General features: G+C 40.6%; 1 protein-coding gene across 4 annotated transcripts in view; it reads right to left on the minus strand.

Annotated features, from left to right (window-relative positions):
* Window positions 1-23,962, minus strand: part of BRD7 (bromodomain containing 7) — a 41,484-nt gene extending 17,522 nt beyond the window's left edge. The window contains exons 1-5 of one of the 4 annotated variants that reach the window (XM_028096356.2): window positions 23,767-23,962; window positions 23,089-23,297; window positions 11,686-11,815; window positions 11,296-11,353; window positions 8,122-8,266 (exon numbers count right to left, since the gene is read on the minus strand). In XM_028096356.2, coding sequence (XP_027952157.1) covers window positions 8,122-8,266; window positions 11,296-11,353; window positions 11,686-11,815; window positions 23,089-23,297; window positions 23,767-23,815 — 591 coding nt within the window. In that variant the 5' untranslated portion in view covers window positions 23,816-23,962. The remainder of the gene's footprint in view (window positions 1-8,121; window positions 8,267-11,295; window positions 11,354-11,685; window positions 11,816-23,088; window positions 23,298-23,766) is intronic. The other 3 variants (XM_028096357.2, XM_028096358.2, XM_028096360.2) reach the window with 3 other exon arrangements.
* Window positions 23,963-25,189: the final 1,227 nt, after the last annotated feature.

Raw genomic sequence — 25,189 nt, forward strand, 5'->3', positions numbered from 1 at the left:
GGGGTAATGGCACTTGGTGACTCAAAAAGCTAAATGAACTTTCTGTATACTTTTCAAGTAATTAAAAAAAAAAACCTCGAAGCTCGGCGGAGCAAGATGGCGGAGGAATAGGAGACCTGGATTTTGTATGGTCTCAGGAATTCAGCTGAATAGGGATCAAACCATTCTGAACACCTATGAACTCAACAGGAGATCAAAGAGGAGAGTAGCAACAACTCTCTGAACAGAGAAGCGACCACTTACTGGAAGGTAGGACATGCGGAGAAGTGAATCCCAGGCGATATTCGGGAGGATAGACGGCGGGGGAGGGGGCCTCCGTCGGCCGCTTCTGGCAAGTGCTAGAGCCGCGGAGCACAAAATCGGAACTTTTAGAAGTCGGTTCCGCTGAGGGACGTCGCTCCAGTGGCTAAGCGGGGGGTGGAACCCTCGTGGGACAGTGTGGTCTCAGGACCCTCGGGGTCATAGAAAGACCGAGGGTGCCTGACTGCGGCAGAACTCCCAGGTATCGGAGCGGGGAAGCCAGCTGCAGAGACGGAGCCGAGGCACGCGGGCTCTCAGCTCGGGGTGGCCATAAACCGTGATCCGCGGCCCAGTCAGGCCACTGCTCCTCCAGCAGGGACCCAACAAGCCGCAGATCCGGGGAGACTCCCCTCCCTCCCCCGGGAGGAGCAGCGCGGGAGTGCACGGCAGGGATCTGCTGGGTTTGGAGACTCCACAAGGGGTCGAGTGCCAGAGATAGAAACGCTCGGTCAGCACGCAGTGTGGCGGGAAACCTGGGAGACGGGAGTGACTGCTTTTCTCTGGGGGCGCACTGAGGAGCGGGGCCCCGAGTTCTCAGCTCCTCCGAGTGGAGATTGGCAGGCCACCATTTTCACCCTGGTCCTCCAAAGCTGTACCAGAGCTTGCATGGAACAAAAGCTCCTGAGAACAAACCCAAGCAGCTTGCTTAGCCCGGACGGACAAGGGCGGGGCAATTCCGCCTCCAGCAAAGACATTTGGGAACCACGGCAACAGGCCCCTCCCCCAGAAGATCAGCACGAACAGCCAGGAAGCCAAGACCAAGTTTACTGATCAAGGAGAACGGGAGAACTCCAGCCCTAGGGGAATACTGCACATAGAATTCATGGCTTTTTTTTTACCATGATTCATTAGTTTTTCAAAGTTAATTTTTTTCAACTGTTTTTTTAATTTTTCTTTTTCCCTTTTCAACCATCTTATCAATCCCTTTTTTTAAAAAACCATTTTTATTTTTCATTTTTAGAGTCATATTTTATCCCTTCATAGGAGTTACCCTTATTTTTGGCGTATATATATATATGTATATATATATATATATATATATATGTATATATATATAAGTTGTTCTCTCTTTAAAAGTCTGAGATAGTTTCTTCTAACAGATCAAAATATACTCTAAATCACTAGTGTATGGCTTTGTTCTAGTCTCCTGCCTGATCATATTCTTTTTTTTTAATCTTTTCTTTTTTCAAACAACTTATCAATTCCTTTTATAAAATCTTTTATAATTTTCATCTTTACAGTCATCTTTTATCCCTTCATTGTATCAACCCTTATTTTGTACATATATGTCTTTCTTCCTTTAAAATTTTAGGAGGCACTTTTTTCTAACAGACCAAAATACGCCCAAAATCTAGTGTGTGGCACTGATCTATACACTAGCCTGATCATATTTGATCATATTGTTTTTTTTGTATTGTTCTGTTGTTTTTATCTTTTTTTTTCTTCTTTCTTTTTTCTTTCTTTCCCTTTCTTTTCCCCTGGTTTCAGGTCTTTTCTGATTTGTACAGAGTATATTTGTTGAGGACGTTGTTAACCTGTTAGCATTTGCTTCTCTCATTCATCTATTCTCCTCTGGACAAAATGACAAGGCGAAAAAAATCACCTCAGCAAAAAGAACAAGAGATAGTACCGTCAGCCAGGGACCTACTCAATACAGACATTAGTACGATGTTGGATCTAGAGTTCAGAATCATGACTTTAAAGATACCAGCTGGGCTTGAAAAAAGTGTGGAAGTTATTAGAGAAACCCTTTCTGTAGAAATAAAAGAACTAAAATCTAACCAAGTCAAAATCAAAAAGGCTATTAATGAGGAGCAATCAAAAATGGGGGCACTAACTGCTAGGATAAATGAGGCAGAAGAGAGAATGAGCAATATAGAAGACCAAATGATGGAAAATAAAGAGGCTGAGAAAAAGAGAAACAACTACAGGATCACGAGGGCAGAATTCGAGAGATAAGCGATACGATAAGACGAAACAACATTAGAATAATTGGGATCCCAGAAGAAGAAGAAAGAGAGAGAGGGGCAGAAAGTATATTGGAGCAAATAATAGCAGAGAACTTCCCTAATGTGAGGAAGGAAACAGGCATCAAAATCCAGGAGGCACAGAGAACCCCTCTCAAAATCAATAAAAATAGGTCAACACCCCGACATCTAATAGTAAAACTTAACGAGTCTCAGAGACAAAGAGAAAATCCTGAAAGCAGCTCGGGAGAAGAGATATGTAACCTACAATGGTAGAAATACTAGATTGGCAACAGACCTATCCACAGAGACCTGGCAGGCCAGAAAGGACTGGCATGATATCTTCAGAGCACTAAACGAGAAAAATATGCAGCCAAGAATATTATATCCAGCTAGGCTCTCATTGAAAATTGAAGGAGAGATAAAAAGCTTCCAGGACAAACAAAAACTAAGGGAATTTGCAAACACGAAACCAGCCCTCCAAGAAATATTGAAAGGGGTCCTCTAAGCAAAGAGAGAGCCTAAAAGCAGCATAGATCAGAGAGGAATACAGACAATATACAGTAACAGTCACCTTACAGGCAATACAATGGCACTAAATTCATATCTTTCAATAGTTACCCTGAATGTAAATGGGCTCAATGCCCCAATCAAAAGACACAGGCTATCAGACTGGATTAAAAAACAAGACCCATCAATATGCTGTCTGCAAGAGACTCATTTTAGACCCAAAGACACCCCCAGATCGAAAGTAAGCGGGTGGAAAACCATTTACCATGCTAATAGACACCAAAAGAAAGCTGGGGTGGCAATCCTTATATCAGACAAATTAGATTTTAAAACAAAGACTGTAATAAGAGATGAGGAAGGACACTATATCCTACTTAAAGGGTCTATCCAACAAGAAGATCTAACAATTGTAAATATCTATGCCCCTCACATGGGACCAGCCAATTATATAAGGCAATTAATAACAAAAGCGAAGAAACACATTGACAACAATACAATAATAGTGGGGAACCTTAACACCCCCCTGACTGAAATGGACAGATCATCTAAGCAAAAGATCAACAAGGAAATAAAGACTTTAAATGACACACTGGACCAAATGGACTTCACAGACATATTCAGAACATTCCATCCCAAAGCAACGGAATACACATTCTTCTCTAGTGCCCATGGAACATTCTCCAGAATTGATCACATCCTAGGTCACAAATCAGGTCTCAACCGGTACCAAAAGATTGGGATTACTCCCTGCATGTTTTCAGACCACAATGCTTTGAAACTAGAACTCAATTACAAGCGGAAAGTCGGAAAGAACTCAAATACATGGAGGCTAAAGAGCATCCTATTAAAGAATGAATGGGTCAACCAGGAAATTAAAGAAGAATTAAAAAAATTCATGGAAACCAATGAAAATGAAAACACAACTGTTCAAAATCTTTGGGATACAGCAAAGGCAGTCCTGAGAGGAAAGTATATAGCAATACAAGCCTTTCTCAAGAAACAAGAAAGGTCTCAAATACACAACCTAACCCTACACCTAAAAGAGCTGGAGAAAGAACAGCAAATAAAGCCTAAACCCAGCAGGAGAAGAGAAATAATAAAGATCAGAGCAGAAATCAATGAAATAGAAACCAAAAGAAGAGTAGAACAGATCAACGAAACTAGGAGCTGGTTCTTTGAAAGAATTAAGAAGATTGATAAACCCCTGGCCAGACTTACCCAAAAGAAAAGAGAAATGACCCAAATCAACAAAATCATGAATGAAAGAGGAGAGATCACAACCAACACCAAAGAAATACAAACAATTATAAGAACATATTATGAGCAACTCTATGCCAGCAAATTAGATAACCTGGAAGAAATGGGTGTATTCCTAGAGATGTATCAACTACCAAAACTGAACCAGGAAGAAATAGAAAACCTGAACAGACCTATAACCACTAAGGAAATTGAAGCAGTCATCAAAAATCTCCCAAGAAACAAAAGCCCAGGGCCAGATGGCTTCCCAGGGGAATTCTAGCAGACATTTAAAGAAGAATTAATACCTATTCTCCTGAAACTGTTCCAAAAAATAGAAATGGAAGGAAAACTTCCAAACTCATTTTATGAGGCCACCATTACCGTGATCCCAAAACCAGACAAAGACCCCATCAAAAAGGAGAATTACAGACCAATATCCCTGATGAACATGGATGCAAAAATTCTCACCAAAATACTAGCCAATAGGCTCCAACAGTACATCCGATTATTCACCATGACCAAGTGGGATTTATCCCTGGGCTGCAAGGCTGGTTCAACATCCACAAATCAATCAACGTGATACAATACATTAACAAAAGAAAGAACAAGAATCATACGATCCTCTCAATAGATGCGGAAAAAGCATTTGACAAAGTACAGCATCCTTTCTTGATCAAAATTTCAGAGTATACGGATAGAGGGTACATACCTCAGTATCATAAGCCATCTATGAAAAACCTACAGTGAATATCATTCTCAATGGGGAAAGCTGAGAGCTTTTCCCCTAAGGTCAGGAACGCGGCAGGGATGTCCACTATCACCACTGCCATTCAACATAGTATTAGAAGTCCTATCCACAGTAATCAGACAACAAAAAGAAACCAAAGGCATTCAAATTGGCAAAGAGGAAGTCAAACTCTCACTCTGCAGATGATATGATACTGTTTGTGGAAAACCCAAAAGACTCCACCCCCAAACTGCTAGAACTCATATAGGAATTCAGTAAAGTAGCAGGATATAAAATCAATGCACAGAAATCAGTGGCATTCCTATACACCAACAACAAGACAGAAGAGAGACAAATCAAGGAGTCGATCCCATTTACAATTGCACCCAAAACCATAAGATACCTAGGAATAAATTTAACCAAAGAGGCAAAGGATCTGTACTCAGAAAACTATAAAATACTCATGAAAGAAATTGAAGAAGACACAAAGAAATGGAAAAATGTCCCATGCTCATGGATTGGAAGAACAAACATTATGAAGATGTCAGTGCTACCTAGAGCAATCTACACATTCAATGCAATCCCCATCAAAATACCATCCACTTTTTTCAAAGAAATGGAACAAATAATCCTAAAATTTGTATGGAACCAGAAGAGACCCCGAATAGCCAGAGGAATATTGAAAAAGAAAAGCAAAGCTGGCGGCATCACAATTCTGGACTTCCAGCTCTATTACAAAGCTGTCATCAAGACAGTATGGTACTGGCAGAAAAACAGACACATAGATCAATGGAACAGAATCGAGAGCCCAGAAATGGACCCTCAACTCTATGGTCAACTCATCTTTGACAAAGCAGGAAAGAATGTCCAATGGCAAAAAGACAGTCTCTTCAAAACAAATGGTGTTGGGAAAATTGGACAGCCACATGCAGAAGAATGAAACTGGACCATTTCCTTACACCACACACAAAAATAGACTCCAAATGGTTGAAAGACCTAAACGTGAGACAGGAGTCCATCAAAATCCTAAAGGAGAACACAGGCAGCAACCTCTTCGACCTCAGCCACAGCAACTTCTTCCTAGAAACATTGCCAAAGGCAAGGGAAGCGAGGGCAAAAATGAACTATTGGGATTTCATCAAGATAAAAAGCTTTTGCACAGCAAAAGAAACAGTCCACAAAACCAAAAGACAACCGACAGAATGGGAGAAAATATTTGCAAATGACATATCAGATAAAGGGCTAGTATCCAAAATCTATAAAGAACTTATCAAACTCAACACCCAAAGAACAAATAATCCAATCAAGAAATGGGCAGAAGACATGAACAATGGAAAGAGCCAAGATGTCCATCAAAAGATAAATGGATAAAGAAGAGGTGGTATATATACACAATGGAATATTATGCAGCCATCAAAAGGAATGAGATCTTGCCATTTGCAACGACATGGATGGAACTGGAGGGTGTTATGTTGAGTGAAATAAGTCAATCAGAGAAAGACATTTATCATACGACCTCACTGATATGAGGAATTCTTAATCTCAGGAAACAAACTGAGTGTTGCTGGAGTGGTCGGGGGTGGGAGGGATGGGGTGGCTGGGTGATAGACATTGGGTAGGGTATGTGCTATGGTGAGTGCTGTGAATTGTGCAAGACTGTTGAATCACAGATCTGTACTTCTGAAACAAATAATGCAACATATGTTAAGAAAAAAGAAAAAGAAGATATTAGGAGGGGAAGAATGAAGGGGAGTAAGTCGGAGGGGGAGACGAACCCTGAGAGATGATGGACTCTGAAAAACAAACTGAGGGTTCTAGAGGGGAGGAGGGTGGGGGGATGGGTTAGCCTGGTGATAGGTATTAAAGAGGGCACATTCTGCGTGGAGCACTGGGTGTTATGCACAAACAATGAATCATGGAACACTGCATGAAGAACTAATGATGGTAATGTATGGTGATTAACATAACAATAAAAAATTAAAAAACAACAAAAAAAACAAAAAAAAACCTCAACAGCCTAATGAGCTGAATAAGCTAATTAATATTACATCAGGCTATTGATTTTTCCCCAAAGGAAACATAGTAATGTAGAAAACTCCAAAAAGTGAAAGTATTAGTTTATCTCAATCAACAGATCTTAATAATCATTTGTGGCAAAACACTTAGGGGGGCACATTTCTACTTTCTCCTGTCATCATAAGAGAAAGGTCAGAGGAAAACTGTTCACAAAAAGAAAAAAAAATACCCTGTGAAATTTTTTTCCGTTAAGCAATAAGAAGGTCAGAAATATGCTGAAATAAACCGTTCTAGCCTAATTTTCACCAGATGAGAAATTGGGAAAGTTTCCATTTCTCTGAAAGAAGAGAATGTAATTCAGGTTTCCAGAGTAAGTATAATGTTGTCTATGCATTCAAATGGATAGTAAAGATAGAATTAAATGCTGGTTTTATTCATAAATCTCAACTGATAGATACATGGATTAAAAAAAAAAGGTAAAAAGATAATCTGTAACTGATTAGGGTCTAGTACTTAGATAGGTCAGGTGAATACTATAGTGTTCATGTAGAAAAAATAAAGGCAAAATAGGTATTATCTAAACCAGTTAAGTTTGGGTGGTTTGATACAGAGAAATATTAAAACAAAACAAAACAAAACATGTTGTTCCTTTCCTTGAAGGTCAAAATGAAAAGTATACTGCTGAAATCAACATATACCACAACTACTTAAAAGACGGAAAAACTGCCACTGTAACATCAGGCACACACATCACCCTCTCATGCCTTATGGGTTCTTCACTTTTAAGTTTTTAATTTCATTCCTCTCTTTTGAAGAAAATATGCTCAACAAATATAGCCGAACTCAGTTCAGGAAGCAACTGACTTTCATCAAATAGAAGTGTAATTAAACTTTTGTTTACTATTTCTGGACAACTTATCCTCTATTGGAGAGACATGCTACACCTTAGCGGTCTAGAAACAGAAAAGGAAACTACTCTGTAGTAACTTTCATTTAAGTATCAATTTTATCTGTACTGATCTGAAATGAAAAATGAGACATAGTGTAGAACATATGAAATTCAACTTTTTCTAAAACACCCCCAAATAACAGAAGACAGCAGATGGATTCGTTTGTCCAGTTTTCTATCACCACTGGTGCTCAAAAATGTTTTCTGAGACGGAAAAATACAAAAATTTTGGATATTAAAATAAACTTCTCTACAAAATAATATATCAATGAGAAAATTTCCTATTATCAGATATGCAGATTTCTACCAAGATTGTGTATATAGAGAATCCAAGAGTTCAACTCTCAACTGAGTAATTTTGTTACTTTGTATTATAGGTCAATTTTCCAATCACAACATAAATAACTAGTTACCTTTAGTTCTTCTATGGACTGGTAATCATTGTTCTTAATCTTTTCTTTCATGGTACTAAAATCCATTGGGTGCTTAATGATCATGGAGTAGCCGGGAGCAATAAAATCAGTCACAGGAAATGAAAAGAAAGCACTTGGATCTTTTCTGTGAAGATATGAAAAAGGCAATTTTATTTCTACTACAAACAAATCTACTGGTCTAGGAGAAGTCAGAGGAAACATTTCAGTGTAGAAAGAATTTGTAGTATACGAACATGCTCCTCACTGCAAATTGAAAGAATGATTTTTTTTTTAAGGATTTTATTTATTTGACAGAGAGAGAGAGAGAGAGAGAGAGAGAGAGAGAGAGAGAGAGAGCATGAGCACATGCCAGAAGAGTGGCAGAGGGAGAAGCAGGCTCCCCACTGAGCAGGGAGCCCAATGTGGGGCTCGATCCCAGGACCCTGGGATCACGACCTGAGCCAAAGGGAGACGCTTAACTGACTGAGCCACCCAGGTGGCCCTGAAGGAATGATTTTATTTATTTAGTTATTTTTAAAGATTTATTTGACAGAGAGAGACACAGTGAGAGAGAGAACACAAGCAGGGGGAGAGGGAGAAGCAGGCTTCCTGCTGAGCAGGGAGCCCAATGCGGGCCTCGATCCCAGGACCCTGGGATCATGACCTGAGCTGAAGGCAGATACTTAATGACTGAGGCACCCAGGCGCCCTGAAGGAATGATTTTAAAGACTCATAATAACAAGGTTAAGATGTTTTAATACTAGTCGTACCCTTAAGACAGAGAATCTTTTAAAATATGCAACCTAATTAATCGGTAGCACCTCCTACACAGGGAAAAATGAAACAAAATAAAAGATCTAAGACTAACTGACCAATGTCTTGGCCTTTGGGAGATAAACACTAAGTATTTTTATCAACCATAGGGGAAAAGACAGAAAGAATAACCATAAATGCACATCTGCAATCTTCCATACTGATTTATAACTGTAAGCTTGGATTCTTGGTGGGCCACAGAATTCACATATCTATATTTTCTTAATCAGTGGACCTGACTTTAGTGTGTATAGGGGAGTACTAAAAAAACTGACATTAAAAAGGTCCTCATACTACCGCCAAACTTAAGAACCAGTGCTTTCTATTGTAGGCCCTCAATTCTGGCTGTGCATGAGAATCAAGAGAGGAGCTTTAAAAAAAAATTCCAGTTGTGGGCGGTGGGGAGGAGGCGGCTCACCCTAGATTCACTACATCAGAATCTCCTGGGAAGGAGGGTTTGTCCAGGCACCGGTACTTGTAGGGTTGAGTACTGGTACTGCAGGATTTGGCATTGGTAATTCTAGTACTGAAAGGGTTGAAAAATATCGCATATGATTAAGTCATTAGACTGATTTTTTCCTGTGGAAATTTGGCAAACCAAAGTTTTCTTACTCCAAATAATCGTAATAATAAAAATGGTTTAAAACATATTAGTAGAAGCAACTTTTAAAATGTATTTACCACATGCAGGCCCTATGGTAGGTGCCTGATGAATTTAAACCTAATTCTTATAAAAGCCATCAAGGTGGTGGCAGCCTCACTTAGAGAGATGAGGGAACTGGGGCTCAGAGGTCAAATCTTTTGTTCTAGGTCATAAATCTGATAGAAGAGCTGGAATCTAAACTCAGCTATTTGTTCTTCCTTACAGGATGCCTAGGTGGTGAGACTAGAAAAAAAATAAGCAAAAATACCCAGTGTGTCCATAGTAGTTACTATGAATAACAACACTGATCATCTCTGGAGGACCTCCTCAGAGCAAATTATCTACACCCCCCCCCCAAGAATCAGTCATTTTAACAGAACCCTAATCAACTATACCGTTCATCAGCATTTGGGGTGAGCCTCAAGGATGATGAATCACTAAAGACCATTCAAAAAATGTGGCTCTGGGTTCCAATTCCCAAAACATTCTGAGAAATGTCAATATCCTTGGACTAAAGGATCTTTTTTTTTTAAGATTTTATTTATTTGAGAGAGAGAGACAGAGAGAGAGATGGCACGAGCAGAGGGAGAGGGAGCAGCAGACTCCCTGCTGAGCGGAGAGCCTGATGTAGGGCTCGATCCCAGGACTCTGAGATCATGACCTGAGCTGAAGGCAGATGCTTAACCGACTGAACCACCCAGGCGCCCCTAAGAGAGACCTTGTTAAGTGATTTCTTTTAAGTTGACATCATTAAGCTATATCCTGATCTTATGTTACAAAAAATAAAACTTCAAAGGCAGCCAAAACACTTTATAATCATACATTCTAATAGAGTCAGAATACCTACTACTTACCTGTTCATATTTGGGGACATGTAATGAATGACTTATTCAAGGGCAAAGACTTGAGATGTAATTTTCCCAATTATCCTGTAACACCAAAAAGGGTGGGAGGCCACTAACTTCTCATCTTAACTGCAAAGCTGGACAGGTGCTGAATACAGAGAGCACAAGAGGCTTTAACTTACAAAATGATTTGTAATGTGTTCTGGGGTTGACACAGAAGGACAACACAGTGAGAAGAAAGTTCACCATGAGAATGCATGCCCTCCACCCATGAATCCTCTGCAAATAATGTCTCTGAGCTGAAAATTCAAATTCTGAGTAGAGACAGGTATCAAAAATATGTATTTTAATAAAGATGGAGTTACTCTTTTCCCCTTTATGAACTTAACATTGGTTTAATCTAGATACTGTAATTCTAGAACAAATTTTTGCATGTAAGAAAGGGTCACAAATCCACTTTACTTCTTCTCCCAGACTTAACAATTACTGAATATTCACAGCACAATAAGCACTGAACAAATATATATAGAAGTATTTTCATCTATTAGCAAAGTGAAAATATCTGTATTGTTTATTTCTGGTTTAAAGCTTTAACATCAGAAGTTACTTTAAAGAGAAATTTGCCATTAAGAGTATTATGTAACACTCTTCAAGTTGCCAGTTAAAACAAACCAAAGGAGAACATTTAAAAGTCAGCTTCTTAAAGTACTTTCTACTGCCAGGCAAAATATTTATCATCCACTTTAAAATCAAGTACATTTGGATTTAGGCCACAAAATGTGGCTTTAAATAATCAAAAATAGAGAAGTGGTTTGGATCCTATATTTCCCGTTTTAATTTCCAAGTTATAAAAATGTTGGAAAAAACATTTACCTCTGTAATTGTCTCATCAGTTGATTCAAAGCTTCTTGAAGAGGTGTCTGTTCTACTTCTAAAGCAAAGGAGAAAGGGAAAGTGTTCTCAAAAGGAAGATTCTAGAGAGTACTGTTTAGCTTATTTTCTTTCTGAGTTACTTCATACCCATCATTAAATATCATACAAAAATTCCATTTCTCTTATAAATATACTGAAGTATGAAAATATCAATTCAAAACTGAAGCTACTTTCAAGCTCTTATGCAGTAACAGAAAAAAGAAAACTTAAAAAAAATTAAACAGCTTTTAAAATTTAACTTAAAAACTAAAAACCCACTTTCCCTGGCTATAATCCTTAAAATAATTTCAGCCTCCTCACTCAGGGACGTTAATTCAGAGTTATTCCAACCTTCTTGTTTGGCTAAAGAGCTTGTGAGAGGCTTCTCAGGAGGCAAGTCTAATCTTACAGGGGTCGGGCACTGGAGGTCTTTTTCTGCCTCATTCTCCACACGGTCCCGATCTCGCTTCTTTTTATCCTCCTAAATGGAACAAAGGGAAATAATTTAGAAATACTTCAGAATTAATACCTTTAAAACAAATAATACTCATTTCACTGGAAAAAACCCCCAAAACAAAAAACCAAGACATCACTCTGAAGATTCTAAATAATGAAATCTTAATGTATTTTACTGCCATCTACTGGAAAAGGAGTGAACAACAGTTCATAAAGGGGTGAGGGAGTATTGCTTCTGTATCCCAGAAATAACCAAATAGAAAAATAATACTATTCACAAAAGCAAAATAGCATACCTAGGAATAAATCTAATAAAAGATCCCAATACCCTTTGGGAAAAACTTGAAACATTACTGAAAGGTCATTGTGGAAGACCTGAATAAAGGAAGGAGATATACCATGTTCATGAACTGAAAAACAGTCAATTCTCTCCCAAGTAATCCATAAGTAAAATGTAATTTCAGTGAAAATTATAAGACAGAATCTTTCATGAAATCTGACAAGCCAATCATAATTTATCTTGAAGAATGAATCATCAAGAATAATCCACAGTTTTGAAAAAAATCACAGTAAGATGTGTCTTGTCAAGATAGTATTTGTATAAAGTGATAATAATTAAGAAAATGTGGATCTGACACAGGGACAAACAGACCAACATATAGAGTCCAGAAACAGACTTGTGCACATAGAAAAGTCTTGTTATATCAGGGGTGGCATTATAAATCAATGACAAAAGGGCAGTGCTGGGATAACTGGTTATCTACATGAAAAAGAAAATAAAATTAGATCTCTACGTCGTATCATACACAAAAGGAAATTCCAGATAGATTAAAGACTTAAATGTACAAAGCAAAGCTTTAAAACTTCAGATAAATATAAAGAATCTTTATGAACCAAGAGTAGAGAAAGACTTTCTTACCCATAAGCAAAGCCAAAAGACTAGCTACGGACTGAGATAAAGTACTTGAAACACAAAAAACTCATATAAAGTATTAGCAAAAGTTACATAAAGAGCATTTATTCAGGTAAAATTCTGGTAAAAAGGAAAGTGGGTAAAGGATATCACAGGTAGTTCCCAGAAGAAACCTGAAATGTCAAAAAACATGAAAATTAGCTCAAGCTCCTGAGAACTCTGGATATTATAAATTTAAAAACTAGAAGGCATTTCATATCTCTCTGATTGGCAGAAATTAAAATGTCTGAAAATGTCAAATTCTGATGAAAATGTAGAGAAATTGGGCTCTCATACCTTATGGATGGGTGAATAAATAGGTATAACCACTAGGAGAACAATTAACAATATCTAGTAAGGCTGACGATGCCTTTACCCTACTTCTCAGCTCTTCTACTCCTGGGCATACACCCTACAGAAACTTTCTTTCACACAGTATACATGAAAGACAGGTGTAAGAATATTTATTGCCATACTCTGAAATAGTAAATTATTATGAACAATCTAATGTCTACCAAAAAGAAAATGGATTAATAAATTATGCATATTTACACAGCAGGTAGAATAAGCTAAAGTTACACTATATCAAAGTGTGATATATGTATGTTTAGAAACATAATTTCTAGAGACAAAAGTTGAGAATGAGTGTTACCAGTTTTGTAGTTTGAAAATCTGTAAGTGTATATTCTTCACAGATCTATGTAGAAGTAGTAAAATTACAAAAACAAGTATGCAAGTGACGCACATGAAACTCATGATAATGGTTCACTCTAGGGCAAGAGAGAGAGGAATGGGATTCTGGAAGAACACACAAAAGGCTTCATCTTGATCTATACTCTAATTTCTTAAACAACAACAAAAATTAAAAAAACCCAAAACCAAAAAATCAAGCGAAAGGTACAATGTTGAGATCTGCTAAAACTGGGTGGTTGGTATCCAGGTGGTAGTTTTATCACTGTTTTCTTTTATTTTAAATTAAATTTGTAATAAAATTGTCCAAAAATGTCTATTTTATGCCTTTGAGAATCAAGATTCTCAACAGGATCTTATCAACTCCAAAACTATTTTCTTGGCTTACATCCTCATTTATTATCCTAGTATCTAGAGCAGTGGTTCTCAAAGTGTGCTCCTGGACTAGCACCATCAGGTGGGAAATTGCTAGAAGTGTAAATTCCGAGTTCCCATTATAGTTTTCAAGCTTCAGTGCGCATCAGAATTACCTGAAGAGTTTGCTGAAACATTAATATCTTGGCCCTGTCTCCAGAATTACCCATCTTACGCCTAAGGTCGAGCCTATGAGTATTACCAACAAGTTTCCAGGCCATAAGGGTGTTGCTGTTACAGGAATCACACTTTGAGTATCACCGATACAGAGCTTCCCTTCTAAGGGTCCAAAGCATCTAATACAGAATATGTGACCGGCTTAAAAGCTCCAGAGAAAAATGCTATAAACCGTACTCATCGTGCACTTGATCTCAGTTACCATCAAGTTGATTGGTGTCTGTTTTTTATGGCTTCGTGACAGATTCTGGAGCAGCAAATTTTGACTTTGGAAAGTTTTGTATCTTTTGCCCAGAAAACCTGGCATGAATTTTTTGTAGGCTGGCAGGTTTCCATCTGTTCAATGGAAAAAGACCCCCTAGAGACACAGATTCCTTCCTATTAAATGTAAATTGTGGAGTGAGGACAGCTTGGAAGGCAATAAGCACTCTTCTAGGTGGAAAGAACTAGGGCCATAGTGCCAGGCATCTAGAGCAGGGGTTGGCAAACTTTTCTGGTAAATGGTCAGATAGTATATAATTTAGTTTTGTGGTCCACAAGGTCTGTCACAACTACTAACCTTTGCTGTTGTGGCATGAAAGCAGCCATAGACAATACATAAATGAAAGGTGTGGCTGTGTTCCAATAAAAGTTTATTTATAAAACCAGGTGGCACTGGCCATGGTTTACTGATGGTCTATGGGCTCAAGTTCTAGCCCCAGCTTCATCCTTAACACACTCTGTGACCTTCTTAGGCAACTCATTTATCATCAGGCCTCTTCGTCATCCACAAGATAGAGATTTAACTGCTGATTTTATTTATCTTAGAAAGTCAATGAGATGGTGAAATGAGGTCAAGTAATAAAAAAGTTGCAAAATTACCAAAGGAAGGTACTACCCTGGTAAACTTTTATCTTGTCAGCCTGGTCTACGGTAAACACCTTATTTTCAGTATGACAAGAGTATAATGTAGCCTTCTGGGCTAGGGTCCAAAAGAGAAAGAGAATATAAAAAACCTATACTTGGAAACTACCCTAAACTGGAGATACTGTAATGTGTTACTGCTAGATTAGGAATTAGGAGACCTGGAGTCTAGTTTACCAGAATGTCACCTTGAACAAGTTACCCCACTTATTCACTCAGTTTCACCTACAAAACAAGAGGTTTTGATCTCTACAGTTCCTTTTCCACTTAAAATTCTGATTTCAACCTTATTTTCTTCATGATTCAGAATATAGTATAGAATCTTACTGTGAATGTCCCTTACTAAAGGTCACACAGATACATAAAACCAAAAGTTAACACAGTTATGCTCAATAGTTAGTATATTTTGCCAATTACATACAGAGAAGGAAACAAAAATACTAGAGCCATTTAACCTCAGGTAGTCAAGGAAGAAGGGTTTATAGTTACAGTTTATAAATGGGCTCAGATTCTGGCTTTGCCACTTATTAGCTATCAGATTATAGATAAACTATATAATTTCGGGGGGACTAATTTTCTTCTTTAGAATACACAATAGAGGTGCGTGGGTGGCTCAGTTAAGTGGTCTGCCTCTGGCTCAGGTTATGATCTCAGGGTCCTAGGATCGAGCCAAGCCTCGCTTCAGGCTCTGCTCGGCGGGAAGTCTGCTTCTCCCTCTGCCTCTCCCTGGCTTGTGCTCTCTCTCTCTCAAATAAATAAAATCTTAAAAAAAAAAAAATACACAATAGTACCTCAGAAGATTGTTTTGAGGACGAAATAAGATCGTGTATGTGAAATTTCAGTGAAGTACTTACTCACAGTGTCCACTTATTCATTCACGTATTCAACAAATAAATGAAGTTCTACTGTGTGGATACACACTGGTGGATAACAGCCCTGCCCTTAGGCAGCTGAGAGTGTAACAAGGGAGACACACATTAAACAACTCACTAAAAAAAACCCAAACAGATTTCACAGGGAGAATAACTGTTGGGTGAATCTAATTTAGACTGGACAAGTGTGGGAAGACTTCTTTAAGGAAATAACATCTGAGCTGAGATCTGAAGGATAGAATTTAGCCAGGCTTGGTGGGGGGGGGGGGTAGGGGGGGTGGAAAGAGCATTCCAGACAGAGGAAGTATCCTCTGTGCATGAAGGTCCAGGCAGCAGAGACAAACCATGGCTATTTCTGTTAACTACAAACACACTGGACTTAATTTCAGACTCTAATTTTTTCACAGCTCAATGGCAAGTTATTAATTTGTGAATGACACTTTCGAAGCAAATCTCTGTTCATATATGATTATAACACTCATTGCACTGTATTATAAGCACATCTGCCTCTTTCACTGGAGTTCCTCATGGGTAGGGTCCCAGGATGGCCTCAGGAGGAAACCAGGGTGGGAGGATTTTCTGCCATGAGATCCTGGGTGTGGCAGATGTCACACCAAACAAATCAATGAATTGTTTTGACAGAATTTTCATTCTGCTTAATTACAGTCATTCATTTCTTCTCTCTAGTTATGAGCAACTCATCCTCTATGCCTCAGTTAGCTCAGCAATACAATGAGATACTAACAGTACCTACCCCATAGAGCTATTTGTAAGAAGACAGTAAACGTACTGGCACACAATAAACACTCAAATGTTAGTTTTGAGTATGTATCCCCCTTGGAATCTAGTTTAGTGCTTTAATAAAATAGGTGCTTATTGGAATTTATTCTATGTGAATAATAGCTTAAAATTTTCATTAAAAGTTTTAACCTCAGCTTTATAAATAACATCCTATGTTATTAATGCTTATGATTTAAAATTTTTAAAAAGTCTCTCATTTTTTCTGATAAGATCTCTAGCAAAGGAACTAGTCTAACTTCTTTGAGCATCTAAACCTGAAGCTGACTTGCAAGGCTGGTAAGACAGAATTTGGGTTAGGATTATGTTTCTCAGGAGTACAGGTCTGAGTTTCAATAAAGGAATTTAGAGCTCTCATCTGAGCTCTTTCGTTAGAAAACCTTCTAGGTAGTTCTCCTTACACCCAGCCTCTGCTCTTCAAGAGCTGCTAGATGCTGCTAACAGATTAACATTACTAAGGCTCAACTTTTATCATTCTTCCACTCAGAAAGTCTCTGACTGCTTAGGGTCAACATATTTAAGTTCAAACTTCTTCCTCTGACATCTCACCTGCCGTTCAGGTCTCATCCTTTACCACCCCCCTTCCTTTATTCTGTGCTTAAAAAGAAAACTCCTTTCTGTCCCCTATACACACCCTCAACTTGCCCAGCTTCACGCTCCCGTTCTCAGTCCTCTGCTGCTGTGCAGCGGCCTAACCTCCGAATCTCTCTGCGGCACTGTGGTGTTCTCTTCAGGCATCAGCGTCTAAATCAGTACGCAGGTGAAAACTGGGTCGTCAGATTACCTTTGAAAATCCCTGCAGTAGCCAATAAAGTACAATACGCATGGCTGTAGACACAGGATCCTTTACATTTAATCATACAAGATGAAAAGAACCTATGTTACAAATATAGCTCAGCGTATACAGTTGATCCCATGTTGCTTGAACCATGCAGTATAACATCACTATGTTCTGACTTCTAAAGACCGGCTCAAATGCAGCCTCCTGAGCAAAGTCTTCTGTGATCCCCCTCACCCAGCCCCAGGGCCTCTCCAGAGCCTCCGAGCTAGAACTCTTTGCCTGTTAGGGCACTGATTTTAACCTCCCACGTACTGCGAAGGGGGTGGAGGGCAATGTCCACTCTAACAACTCTTTTATGTTAATGACCTCTTGAGGGTAGGATTGGAGTTTTTGTCCTGGCACTGACTGTGTGACTTTGAGTCAAGTTACTAACCTCTCTGAGCCTTAGTTTTCTCATCTGTAAAAGAGAAGATAGTATGATCTGGCACTTCTACTTTTGGATATATACCCAAAAGAACTGAAAGCAGGTTCCTGAAGAGATACTTCTATACTCATGCTAACAGCAGCATTATTTATAATAGCCCAGAGGTAGAAGCAAACCAAATGTCTACTGATGGATGAATGGATAAACAATATGTGGTATATTCATACCACACAATACAACACAATATTATTCAGCTTTAAAAAGGAGGGAAATTCTAACACCTGCCACAACATGGATGAACCTCCAGGAGAGTATACTAAGTAAAACAAGCCAGTCACAAAAAGAGAACTACTGTGTGATTCCACTTCTATGAGACACCTAGAATAGTCAAACTCATAGAGATAGAAAGCAGAATGGTGGTTACCAGAAGCTGGAGGGTGGGGGATATGGGGAGTTGTTTAATGGGCATGAAAAAGTTCTGGAAATTGTACAACAATGTAAGTATACTCAACACTACTGAACTGGACGCTTAAAAATAGTTAAGATGGTAAAGTGTATGCTACATGTATCTTACCGCAATTAAAAAAAAGAGAGATAGTAATACCGGCTTCATAGGATTATGGTAAAAAGGGGAGAGGGGCGCCTGGGTGGCTCAGTCATTAAGCGTCTGCCTTCCGCTCAGGTCATGATCTCGGGGTCCTGGGATCGAGTCCCGCATCGGGCTCCCTGCTCTGCGGGAAGCCTGCTTCTCCCTCTCCCACTCCCCCTGCTGTGTTCCCTCCCTTGCTGTGTCTCTCTCTGTCAAATACATAAATAAAATCTTAATAAAAAAAAAAGAGTAAGGGGAGATAACATACATAAAGCAGTAAGTGCAGAACCGAGCATATAATATGTACGTGTTCTCTGTAAAGTGTTTATAGTTTTTTTAGTAATCGTGTGTGTGTTTGTGTGTGTGCGTGCGTGTGTGGTTATTTCACTTAAAATGATTTTGTAAACACTTCTGTAGTTTTTATAAATCACCACGTTATCAATGTAATGGCCAACACAGAATTTTACTTATTGCCCCTCAGTTTTATTTCACTGTCCTCTTGTGCCTATATTATTAGACCAAATGATGTGAGCATTTTTCATCAGCTGCTATTTTGTTATGTGATGTGGAAATAACTTGAAAATGTAGAGCTGGATCTTTAGGAAAGGATAGTGTGATACATAATAAGAATTATGCCAGCACACAAATTCTTTGCCAATCACTCAGCATTCGAATGCTCAGAGGGAAAAAAAAAAGCCAACACACTTTCATAGGGATGGTGTCTAAATTATGGCCTGATTAAAACAAAGGGATATATATAGGACTCGTAATGCCCTGGTTGGTATTAAATGCCACCACTCTGCATAGAGAAATACAAACAGATACTAATGTATCTATTTGGACATTTTAAACTAATATACCCAGGCCTTCCGTACTCAAGAGAAGAATATCACTTAACTCAAACACTTTTGAAAAATTATAGGGTCTTATGTTACATGTGTGTGTGCTTCCCTAAAACTTTATCTTCCGCAAGTAACAGATCCTTGATTTTTATTAGGGTATGAGGCCTCCACCCCCTTCCCCAACTAAAAGACATTTCCCAGCCTCCCTAGCAGCTAGGGTGGCCATGTGGTTAAGTAAGTTCTGGGTAATGAAATATAAGCAGAAGTTACAAACGCCTTTCAGAAAAACGCTTTAAAAGGGAAAGGGCATGCTTTATCTTTTCCCTGCATCCTTCTTCCTTCCTGCCACATGGAACTGACAGAGCATGACCCGTCCCTTTGAACCACACAACCCCCAGCCACTCCCAGGCCCAAGGATGTCACACAGCTGATTCTCCCCAAGAGACCAGAGGCAACTGCTGTTCCTAAAACTCCCTGGAAATCCAGAACATAGCTCACAGTGGGGTGTCCTTCTGAAGCCTCCCTACCTAGACAACACTAGCAAAAGAACGCCCTCTCCCCATCCCCAGTCTGGCCTGCAAAAAAGGGATAACCCAAACAGCCTCTACAGAACCAATGACACCCCAGAGAATGTCCCCTGGTCCCTGGTCCTGAGTCCTGGGGAAATAGGACCTTGCACAAATTCCCTTCACTTCTCTGAGTTTCCATTTTATGAAAGGTAAAATGGAAACTAACCTACCTGTCCTATTTGCAGGGTGTTCTGTCCAAGTAAGACTATGAATGCAAAAGCATCTTAATTTACAATGGAATTAAAATATAATGAAGTCTAATGACACTTAGAGCCACAGTCAAGAAAGAGCAGAGTGGCTGGAATGGAGGGGGAGAATTCCAGGAACTCATCTTGAAGATATCCTTATAAAAGTATACAGAGATTTGTCTCCATGAGACTCGCTGCAGCTTTATTTGTAACATTTAGACGTAATATTGTATAAAATAAAATATGGTACATCAATATAACCAAATACTATGTAGTTAATAAAAAGAATGAGGTAAGTGATAAAAGAAATGAATAGCACAAGCATATCAGCTGGCATTATGGTGCCAGGACTAAAATCAGAAGTGGTTAAAAGCGGTGACCTCAACTCCCAGTTAAATGAGATGAACAAAGTACAGAAGAGACGACAGGGATGAAAGCCGCCCACACACCTGGGAGATGAGAGGCAAGTGGAGGAGCGTGCAGATCACAGACAGCAAGCTACCGCCTCCATCCAGAAGCGGACACCGACGAGAAGAGTTCACACCCCAGAAACCTGGAAAAGCTCAAACCTGGAGCCACCAGGAACCAGAGAGTCTCCAGACTGGATACCAGTCAGGAGTGGAGAGAGATGCTGGACTGAAAGCAGAGCAGTGGGTGGGAGGACCTTCAGTCTCCTACCCCTATTGGCCCCTGAAATACCAGCAGTCAGGTAAAATCCTTGTTCCAGGAGGGATTTTTCTCTGGAGAACAGACATTTGGGGGTTCCACCAAAATGATCAGGTCTCTGTTTAGTGACTCTACAGCTGACAAACTGTCTAGACACAGTATTTCATCGGGCTTTTGTGCTGCACATTGAAATTCAGACGAGAAAGGCTCAACAGATAACTAAGGGATGCTGTTAACGTAAAAAGAGGAGACCAAGAAAATAAACGGAAGAACTCGAGGGGACAGAGAGACAAAGCAGGGAGCAAAAGAAAACGGGGGAAAAAAAAAAAGCAAAAAGCCCACCAATTAATATCCTCAGAGAAAAACAAGAACAGGGTGCTATTAAAACAAGGACAATGAGAGAAGATGCTTTCAAAATTCTAGGAGACAGTAATTTTCAATCCGGAATTCCACACTGAGTGAAACCATCAATCTACAGGAGTGGGTATGAGGGTAGAATAAAGATGTTCAATCACATAAGGACTTACGAAAACTATCTCCTATGAATGCTTTCTTAGAAAGTTCCTAGAGTTAAGATTCCACCAGAAAAAGAGAGTAAATCAATAAGACACAGGATCCAGGAAAGAGGCAAAGGAAAGTCCCAGAAGGCCTAGAGAACAACTAATACAGACTAGAGCAGGAGGACACGGAAGGCTACAAGATGGATGTCTCAAGACAAGGGGAACTGTTTGGCCATGTGAAAAACAGAAATCAGATGGGTTTTATATATCTGTCAGAGTTTGGGAAGAACTGGTACATGATAATGAAACCAATGAAAGCAAATAACAAGGGATCAAGACCAAATCTGTACTTATTATACATATCACCAGTGAACAGTAATTGAATAGTGAATACTGATTTAACCAACAACTATGATATATCTATACTGGGAGAACGGATGAAGGGAAATGGGGGGCAGGAAGCAGTATTAGAACACTAATTTAAATTCTCATCTTCTTTAACAGACCAGTAAAAGATGTAAACTGATAAATCAGGAAATACCAACATAAACCTACATTTAAAAAAGGAGACAAATATCCAAAGAAAAAACTAAAAAGTTTGGGAAGTAAAACTCTAGGCTGGGGCAGGAGACTGCTTTTGTGATAAAAGCCTTGAAGTACTCTTGACTTTTAAAAACTATGTTCATTAAACTACTTTACAAATAACAAAAAATAATTAAAAAAAAAAAAACAACAACTGGTTACCTCTAGACAGAGAGACTGTGTGAGGGACTAGGGTGAGGAAAATTTATTGCTCTCCTTTTGTTCACTTCTGTATTGCTTGAATTTCTTAAATCGTATGCATACAGAGGCTTTTTTTTTAAATTTATATCGCTTAATTCAAAAATTTAATAAACTATTCATTGTTTCACAAATATAAAGACTTATATTGCCTCTGCAGGGTCTACAAAATGCCAGCCCTAAATTCACAGTTACCAGTGTTTGCAGATCTCGGTTTTGTGGTTTAGCCTATACAGAGGCTTTTATAACTTAGGAAAAGAAAACATTAAGTAGTTCTATGTATTGTCACAGTCTAGCCAAAGGCAATTAAAAACAGGCAAAAAATAACAGATTTAAGAAATTCTAAAGAGTCTCTTAAGATTTAGTGACTTACGACGTGTTTAATCCCATGGAACAGAACATTGCTGTTATATATAAATGTAAGAAAAATTACAAAGCTAACTTATGGAACTCTATTTTCAAGACCCAGTAACTGATTTAGTAAGTCACTCAGTGACAGGTTAAATCTGAGAAGTGCAGAAGTCTAGGACAATTCCAGATATGTATATGATCATCCATGAAAGTTAACTATTATTATTTTGACCAGCCTGTGAACCAAGACAGCAGCTACTTTCCCCCCTTTTTCCTATTAACTGCAAATGGTTAAGACACTGCTTATTTTTGTCACTGGTGTCATATCCCTTAAAGGTCTCTGATCGAATTTTCTCTTCAACAGACTCAAGCTTTAAGATCAAAGCTGCTCATTATATATCTGGCATTACCGTATTTATTTACGTCAGAACAAAATTTGAACCCCAACAGATCCCTATCACTTCTGAACTGACGATTTTTGACAAAGCTCCAACACTGAGGCTTTTTTGAGCATGACTTTTACCTTTCCCGGGTGGAGAAAGTACTCTGACAGTTCCTGAAATTCAGGACTTAGCTGCTCACTCACTTGCTGTTGAGTTTAACTAAGAGTATTTACAATCGAGAGCTGCTGAAACTCACAGATGATTCATGTTTCCCTGCTCCTCCTCAAAACAAAGCAGATTTTACAGGTGTTTTAGCGTCTCGCTAGACACAAAGAGAATAAAGTTAGGCTGGCAGCGGGCGGCGGGAACTCTTGAAAGTGGTGCCACCAGCAACGCTGAAGCCACGCAACGACATTTACCTTTACTCGTCTCCGTTTTCTCCCCTTTTCTTCCCCTGGAACCTGCTTCTCTCCTTTCTTTCGCTTTTTCCGCTTTCTGTCCTTGTGTTTGTCATGATCGTTTTTGTCTTCGAAGAGGCTTGAGTCGTGCCCCGAGCTGCCCGTGGAGAGCTCGGTGACTTCGTTCCCTCCCACTTTGAGGACCAGCTTCAAGGGCTTCTCTACATACTCTTAAACAAAAGGAGAGAGCCTCGATTACGGGCGGGACGCGCCGGGCAGCGTCCACCATGCAGAGGTAGCGAGGGCAGAGGGAGAAGGCGGCGCCACGGCCGCGGCGGCTTTGGGCACGCAGTGGGCGCCCCGCGAAGCACCTGTTGACCGACGGACACTCGCCCCGAGGGTGCCCCGAACGCGGCGGGCCTCTGAGGGCCGTGTCAAACCTCCCGGCAAGAGCCCCGCCGGGAGCGAGGGGTCTGGGGTTCGAATGCGGCCCCCGCCTGGGGGGTCTGCGCGGCCTCCGGCGGGCCGCGCCCCCTTCGCGGGTCCCGGCCTGCCCGTGGGAGCTGCGGCCCCCGGCCCGCCTCGAGAGCTCGAGGGTGGTCTCGAAGGAGTGAGGACCCTCCTCCCTCCCCACCCCACCCCCACCCCAGCCCAGGGCCGCCGCGGGCTCGCCGCCCCCCACCGCAGCCCACTCCTCACCCTCGTAGAGGTGTTTGTCCGACTTGTGCTTCTTGTGCTTCTTGCCCATATCCGACCGGGCCCCAGTGCCCGCCCCCCGCGCCAGGCCCAGGCCGTGCGGCGCCGCTTCCGGTCCGGGCCAGGCAAGCGGAGGGCGGGAGCGGGGCCCGCGAGACCCCGCGCCGCGAGGCAGGGGGGCGGCGTGCGCCGGGCGGCGCGAGGCCCCTCCGAGAAGACGGCGCGCGAGACCCGGCCGTAGCCGGAGAGCAGCGGCGGGGCTGCGAGCGGCCGGCGCGGAGGCGGGAGAGAGGGCCCGCCGCGCGCGCAGGGTGCGGCCGGCTGCCCGTGGCGGCCCCTGGCGGCTGGAGGTGGCGCTGCAGGCCGCGGGCCGGGGGCGGAGTCTGGGCCGGGGGCGGAGTCCGAGCCGGGGGCGGGGTCCACTGCTCAGAATCTCTCTTGCCTCTCTCTCTCCTCTCTCTCTTCCTTGCTCTCCTTTTTCTCTTTCTTTCCCTCTTCTCCACTCTCTTCCTCCCTTCCCTCTCTTTCTTCCCTCCTTCCTTTCTTTCCTTTTCTCTCTCTCTGTTGGTCTAATTGTCTGGCTCTCCTTCCCTCCCGCTCTGTCTCTGTCTCTCCTTCCCTTCCTCTCTCTGTCTCTGTCTCATTGTCTGTCTCTCTGTTTCTGTCTGTCTCTCCCTCCCTCTCTCTTCCTCTGTTTCTGTCTGCCAGTCTTTCCGTCTCTCCCTCCCTCCCTTCCTCTCTGTTCCTTTCTCTTTCCTCCCTCCCTCCCTGCCTTCCTCCCTCCTCTCTTTCTCCCTTCCCTCTCTCTTCCTACCACTCTCCTTTTTCTTTCTATCATCCTCCCCCTTCCCTGACTCCTTGTTTCTATCCCCTTCCCCCTTGTTTCTGTCTTCCCTTTGACATTATTTATTGAACCCTGTACTGGATGCCAGATCCAGCAAATCCAGCACATTGGTAATTAGAAGGATTCTAATCTTAAAAACAAAATAAAACAAAAAACCCTTATGTGCTGACATGTAAAACTGTAACTAAACTGTAACTAAAACAACATCAAAAAATATGAAACCGAGTGTTATTTGGTAAGATCCATATATGGAAATAAACGTTGACATCTGGATGAAAAGGCTGCAGTAGAGCTGAAGCGGATTGTTTTAGTTTTATGCTTCTCTCTATTGTTTGAAATTTTTTTTTCATGTGCATGTTAAGTTTTTTCAAAAGCTTCTGTTTATTTACTTATTTATTTAGAGAGTAGGAACAGGGGGAGAGGGAGAGGGAGAATCTTAAGCAGGCTCCATGCTCCATGCTCAGTGCAGAGCCCAAATTGGGGCTCCATCTCCACCCTGAGATCATGATCTGAGCTGAAATCAAGAGTCAGATGCTTGACTGACTGAGACACCCAGGCGCCCCAATGTTAATTTTTAAAAAA

This window comes from Eumetopias jubatus, unplaced genomic scaffold, assembly GCF_037043125.1.
Source record: "Eumetopias jubatus isolate StellerSeaLion01/CBP00866 unplaced genomic scaffold, mEumJub1_p1.0 scaffold_10, whole genome shotgun sequence".
Classification (NCBI taxonomy): Eukaryota; Metazoa; Chordata; class Mammalia; order Carnivora; family Otariidae; genus Eumetopias; species Eumetopias jubatus.